Here is a 7,027-nt window from a genome sequence, read left to right on the forward strand (position 1 = left end):
CAACTCTTTAAAGCGTTGTCAAGATCGGCGACAATATGTAAATGCAAGAAACGATTTTTCAGAATGTCCAGTTGACCAGAAATATGAAATACCGAAAGACTAAGAAAGTTATCTATGCACGTATAAGAAATGGTACAGAAGAATAAGGTAATACATTGAGCAGCATATGTCAATTCATATTGTGGACTTCTTCTCGTATTGTAGATGTAATATGTCTGCAATGAGAGTGGTTTCTCCAGATCTTCAGTAATATTAGACAGATTTCTTACCGAGTAACCAAATATAGGCAAAATAAGCATAACAATAATGGCCGCTCCCATCATGCCATATCCAAATGTGATAATAATGCGTGCAATTTGCGCTTTTGCTATCATTATTGCTTTTTCTTGAGATGTCGTTGTTTTTGTCCAATCGTTCGCAATCAAATGTATTATTTGTGCGACAGCTTTAAAGATATAAAAATAAAGAAATTAATACTGTAGTAAAATAAATGTTAACTACTTATACAAGGTGTCATTAAAATACAGCACCACCTATCCTGAGCAGGTAGAGTGGACTAAACTGAGTCAAAAAGTCCTTTACCATTTTACGATTTTTGTTAACGATAAAGTTGATAGTATTTGAGTAAAAAAATTATTAAAAACCAATATTTAGCAATTTTTAATAATTACTATCTCGTTAACCATTGTGAAAATCGCAAAATGGTAGAGGACTTTTTGATTTGTCAGTTTAGTGTCCGCTCTACCTGACTCAAGACGGGTAGTGACGTATTTTAATGACACCCTGTATACATTTATAAATTTATAATAAATAAAATGAAATTTTAATATATGTAATTTATAAAATATTTTTTGATCCTAATTCAATTTAGTTTTAATCAAATATTAGAAAATTGCGGAAAAACATGAATGACTTAGGATTACAACAAATTTTTTTGAAAATTAACTGAAACCAGAATAGGTGTTTTTTTATAGATTTCGAGTCATAGTTAATTTTCAAAAAATTTTTGTCTAATTATGTGTGATACAGTGCGCAATTGTAACAGTAACTCTACATGTATGCAACAAATGTAAAATATAAATAATTACTATTGTACATAAATAAATAATAACTACGGTATATGAATTTAACTTATTTCGTTTTTAATTTTTCTAAAATTTAATATAATTGAATAAATCTTTAATTATAATTAGAATTGTACAAAAAAATAAAGATTAATTAGACTGATATGTTAAAGATATATTGTAAATACATTTTAAATATATGTAATCGTGACGATCAAATTGCTATTTCATCTACCTTTTCTCTTCCACCAAAAAATTACAAGTCTCAAGAGACAACCACTGACTGGTAAAGTACACATCAAATTATCTGCCACAAGTAAAATGTCAAAACGGATTCTTATCAGAGAATGTATAGCAGGAATAACAAGGACAAATATTATTAATAAGAAAGTGAGAAGTACACGTAAATTGCACACACGCTTTTCCCATGTAGTTTGTCCGGACTTAGGCCAAAGTCCGATTATTTCTAGCCCAAATCGATTTAACTTCACTGCCCATTCGAAATCTGTCTCAAAAAATTTCGATAAAATGACTACGTTAACACCCTGTACTTAGTCCACATATATGATAAATGTCTTTGTTTAATTTGCAGGATAAACAAGGACTCCTATTGTAAGGTCGCAGACTAAGGGCATGGTGTAAACGTAGCCATTATGTGTCCCACTTTGGACGAAATATAATATATTTTATCTGACCTTTCTTTGATAATGATCCATAATCATATCTATTATGACTCTGATACGTAAGATGTTTTGATGCTTCCATGTTGAACATAGAAGATGAACTGATAACTCTGTTTTTCTTACAGCGATGTCTATACAACGAGAGATGATATTTTATGTGCATAATAAAAATTGTTAAAAATATGAGACGTTTAGTGACAGAGATGGTTTAAAAAATTCTACTTGTGATCCCTTGTTGTTTTGCAACGGCGAAGAATTACTAGTACAACAATGTTCAAAGTATTCATGAATAATAATTGAAGTAATGACTGGTTGATAAGTACTTGGTCATGTGGCTGGTTATGTAGATGAAGCAGTTGTGTTCTTACGTTGCTGTATCGATTTTGAGGTATCTATAGTCTGAACTATAGTCACTTATAACGACCAATTTTGAGTAATATTATTTTTATTAGAAATTGGATACAGTAGATAATTATTTTTATTTTGTATTTTAGGATATTAGGCTTACTTTATTCTTTTATATACTTACTTTCCAATTGTAGGTATTTTCTATTTTAGCGGAGTCCCTGTATACTCGTATCATAGAATTACACCATTATAGAGTTTAGCTATTATTTCATAGTTTCTTGCAATTTCTTCATTATCCACTAACATCTACTTTCTCTTTAGAACGACATAAAGTTTCATTTAACCGATAATCCATGCATGTGTGCCTAATAAAAGTTTTTTAAAGTGATAGATGATTATTGCATAAAGAGGATGAGCTCAAGAAATTTTAAACTTTTCCTGTAAAAGGTTTTTTGTCAGCGTCTCCTGTGTGCAACATTCGAAGCAGATAAAAACTGGCGTAACAACGAAGGGTTGTTAACAATCGGTTTTCACCCTCCTGTTAAGTTCTCACGCACTTGTAATCGATTTCGAGCATTGCGTGTGAATTGTATCTTTTTGTTTTTGTGTTGTGCAGTGAGCAGTATTTATAACTTATATATAATATTGCCTGCTTATTGCAATTTAAGTATTTATTTGGTCTATCTATAATTGCAGTACTGAAATTAATGTGATATTGTGATATTTCGTAAATTGTAGAGAATTTAATTGATAGTTATAATTTTCTTATATTTGTGATCTATTTAATATATAATACAAATAATGAGAATTCATTACTTTTTTCTCAATTATTGTGTCTATAGTGAAAGAATACTTACTCGTAATTAATTGCGCTTTGTCAATAAAACATGAAATTTTTTAAAATATAGAATATCTGAATTTACTTTATGCAAATGCTCATTTTATAAAATCTTTTATCAAAGTTATGTTTAAATATATAGGATAGGAGAAACATAATAAATCACCGGAATATCTCTAAACCTGGTAAGCAAAATTGTGTGTTTTAAATAAAAATTGTATGATTTAAATGAAAATAAACCAAATAAATATTTGGAAATATTCTATTATATGAAGCTACATTTATTTTTAAAATGAAACTGCAGAGCTTATTTTACATAATATAATATAATTATTCTAATTATTCTGATATAAGGATATTAAGATAAAGTTATAAAAAAATTAATAATTTGCGGGATATTATATAATAGTTCATTTAAGCACAATTTAGTATGAAATATAAAATATTTCGTGAATTGGTTATTTTTTAGTAATTCTTCGTAATTGCTTTTATCCTTTAAAGAACAGTGAAATAAATTATCAATTGACATAAAGGAAATACATTATCACTTTAAGAAGAAAATTGTGCAACTTGCAATATGCAACTACGTATATTTTGTTTAATATACATTTTACATTAATTAATTTATCTCTCTAATTAATTTATTCTATATAAAATATTAAGATTTAATTAACAAGAACTAAATGGTAAAATTGTCATTAGATTTTGGAGATTTATGTTTATTTTAAAATATACTGGCGCTTTTTATTTTAGTGATATCAGATTAAATAAGGTATGTTATTATATAACCATATATAGAATAAAAATATATAATCTCTTTAATAACATTGGATTTTATATTTTTTAATTTACTTAATACATTACTTATTATCTTCAATCTAATATTGCGACAGTTTTCTCGAGATATCTTATTTTCCTTTCTTTTTTCGTTATTATTCAAGCTAATTTTTTGTTTTTTTTTTTATTATTTGATAGTTTTTATTAAGCAGAACAAAAAAAGTCAGTACATTATATTAGTAGCATAAAATTTAGTTCATTGAGTATTCACAATGCATATAATTATTCTACGTAAACTTTTCAAGTATCTTACATGGCATACTTTAAATTAGTTAATATACTTTCCGGTTAATTTATTATTGATTTTGTATTTTTAATATTAATTTGGTCGCTATTTATATTTTAAAACTTTGATTGACTCCCTGTTGTAAGTAATACAGATATGTAGCCGGCTGACGTTTTTAATAGCTAAAAAAAAATACAATAATAAGTAAATAAATGGCATTTTTAAGGAAAAACAATAAGCATATGTACATAATAATATATTAAATATTAGATATATTATAAATAGTTTATAAAAAATATAATATACAAGCTGAAACTTCAAGTATAATACGTTATACGCGTACAAATTAAACTACGATGATTACAAAAATGACCTGTAATATATTAATGGAAATAAAATTATCTCAATCTGGCGCAACTCGCCGGCTCCCGTAAAGGAGCACAGCAGTATCTCGAGCCATATCTTAGCGCCGAGACACTATACCGTGTCTCTCTCGGTGTCTCCAGATATCTCTATAATCTCTTGTGAATTTAAAACATCAGAGTTAGTGGAAAATCAATGATCAGATTTTACAAAGAATTTTTTAAGCAATTGAATAGCACGAAATTCTTTATTTTTTAATGCATTTTATAATATTTTTATTTAAATTTTCCAAAATATAATTGTGTTTACGTTAACATTACTTTGTACACATATAAAGAGAATATCTTCTACTCTAAAATTATATTTAAAATTCGAGATAACTTACATTGCAAAATGTAGCCATTGTTAAAGGAAACAGTTTACCAAAGTTAAGGTAAAGAGGTTTACTGGTTCTTAACATTAAAAGAACTAAGTCTCGAGTATTTCTTGCATTCAAAGTATACCATTCATTGAAATATACAGCATAGTAGATTTTGTCACACTTAAAATTATAAAAAATACATACATATATGAATTATTAAAATGGCGTGCTGTATAATAATATACATATATATATAAATTTACATGCATTTGTGAATTTTTGTATATTAATTAATTAAACATTGGCTATTGAGAGTAATTGCAGCTTAAGACTTTTATGTACATATGTATTATTATCACATATACACATAATATATATTTGTCAATGTAAGTTTTATTTAAAATATATTAAATGTACGTTTAAAGATAAATTATCTCAGATTGCCAACCCTATACGTTTCAAAATAAATTATCGTAGATTGCCAAACTTACAGAAACAAATTTTGAGCAGAGTCTACTATATGATTTCTGATGCCAGAAAGGCAAATTTTACTGTTTTTTAAATAAAATGTTAAGAGAATGTCGGCAGAATGACAATAGATTTGATCGGACAAATTTTTTATTAGCAGACCTTTTATTATTAACCTCAACTGATTTTGCTTTCTGATTTCGTTCTGACAATAGCACGTGAGTTGACATTCTTGTTAACCAAACTAATTTGAAGTCTTTATAGGTGTTCGAAATATGTTTAGAAATATCTCGTTTTTGTCGCTACATTATGGATATCTAAAATACGTCCTATAATGGTATTTAAACGTCCTATAATAAATAACTATTTACACAGACATTTTAGGTATATCGAAGGAACATACTATATATTATCAAATTAATAGAATATAGTGTCAAATTTAACTATCATTTTAGTATAAAATTACAATGTACTTAGTAGGATTAGTAGTGATTTAAATTAAATTAAATTTTCCGCTATATAGACTTAACAGAGCATGTATTTATTTGTATATTTAAGCTTTGAAAATGTAAAGTATATTTATTAATAAGGTTATTCAAATTATTTCTTCAAAATAGAAAAAATTTAAGTAATAGAAATATCAGTTTTTTAGAATTTTTTCATTACTATATATATATGTAATAACAGTACTATTTTAATATCTATAAAATAGCAGGATCTGCTCCATTTCTGTCATTAGTTTGCGTCAGATAGTATTATGCAGATACTGCTACTCAGTTTTTGCTACCAGTTTCTGTTATCATCAAATTCTCTTAGTAAATCTTGTTCGGTTTCTGTTGAAACTGCTGGCATAGAATGTTAACATGCGTTTTGTTTGATTTCTGTCGCAACCCGTTGAAATAGAATTTTCAAAAAATACTGGTTGACAGAACTGAAGCAGAATGCGATATCAGTTAACGTCAATTTGTTCATCTCCAATTTTGAGCAAATTTGCTGTCCATTTGTCGTCATTCTACTAACATTTTGCTTTGTGTGTATAATACTACTATACTATTTCTTATTTTATAATACGTCTATTATAATATGCAATTGTGCATGGAAAAAGAATTGGTAGAAAGTAAAGAATATTTTTTTAATTATACCTGAGTTGTTAATATTTCACCAACAGCACAGTACATGCACATATGACTGAATACGTCCAGAACGACGATAAAATATATCAGGTTTGAGAATGTAAAGAACTGTCTACTTTTGAGCATCTAGTCAATTAATTAAAATATATTATAAAAGATGTAATAATATGTTATTTTTCGTATTATTTTATATTTTATGTTATTATTAAAGGTACATTACGCACACATATATTATGATATATTAACATATATTACGTTATATAAATTATTATTAAAAATATACAAGTATAAGACATAAGTGTGGTGTAATTAATTAAAATGTTTCAGAAAAATTTTATTAATTGATTAATCAAAGGATGCTTCAAAATATTTATACCATTACAGATGAGTCGTAGTTATAATAATATGTTAATATTATTAACAATAAGAGATCTTCGCATAATATCAAATTTTGATTTTAATAAAATATTAATTTATAGATTACGTAAATAAATAAATTTAAAAAATACGAGTTGTGAAAAAATAATTTTAAGAAATACAAACAACCTTTTTAAGTAAAGTGGTTTTATTTATTTTATTATATCTAAAAAATTATTTAATATATTATAAAATACTTTATACAAAAATATTTTATAATGAAATTACTTTTGTTTATCCACATCAATAGGAATCACAAAAAATAATTTTAAAAGTATAAATTTTGAAA

General features: G+C 26.2%; 2 protein-coding genes across 2 annotated transcripts in view; both read right to left on the reverse strand.

Moving 5' to 3' along the window:
• Positions 1 to 374, reverse strand: part of LOC108755604 — a 4,869-nt gene extending 4,495 nt beyond the window's left edge. The window contains exon 1 of the mRNA XM_018498719.1: positions 270 to 374. Coding sequence (XP_018354221.1) covers positions 270 to 374 — 105 coding nt within the window. The remainder of the gene's footprint in view (positions 1 to 269) is intronic.
• A 3,738-nt stretch (positions 375 to 4,112) lies between these two features.
• Positions 4,113 to 6,447, reverse strand: LOC108755828 (putative odorant receptor 69a). Its single transcript, XM_018499128.1, has 3 exons — positions 6,331 to 6,447; positions 4,745 to 4,900; positions 4,113 to 4,178 (listed from the first exon to the last, which is right to left on the reverse strand). Exons 1-3 carry the CDS (start codon positions 6,445 to 6,447, stop codon positions 4,113 to 4,115), a joined length of 339 nt encoding a protein of 112 aa, XP_018354630.1.
• Positions 6,448 to 7,027: the final 580 nt, after the last annotated feature.

The sequence above is a fragment of the Trachymyrmex septentrionalis genome, unplaced genomic scaffold (genome assembly GCF_001594115.1).
Source record: "Trachymyrmex septentrionalis isolate Tsep2-gDNA-1 unplaced genomic scaffold, Tsep1.0 scaffold9, whole genome shotgun sequence".
Classification (NCBI taxonomy): Eukaryota; Metazoa; Arthropoda; class Insecta; order Hymenoptera; family Formicidae; genus Trachymyrmex; species Trachymyrmex septentrionalis.

Bases quoted from the DNA above. Each gene is read 5' to 3' on its own strand.
- LOC108755828 (XM_018499128.1), bottom strand. From the start codon at position 6,447: ATGCTCAAAAGTAGACAGTTCTTTACATTCTCAAACCTGATATATTTT. The intron at 4,901-6,330 runs GTATAATTAAAA...TATAATTTTAAG, and splicing joins GTGAAATATTAACAACTCAG to TGTGACAAAATCTACTATGC. The intron at 4,179-4,744 runs GTAAGTTATCTC...ATTTTTTTTTAG, and splicing joins CAATGGCTACATTTTGCAAT to CTATTAAAAACGTCAGCCGG.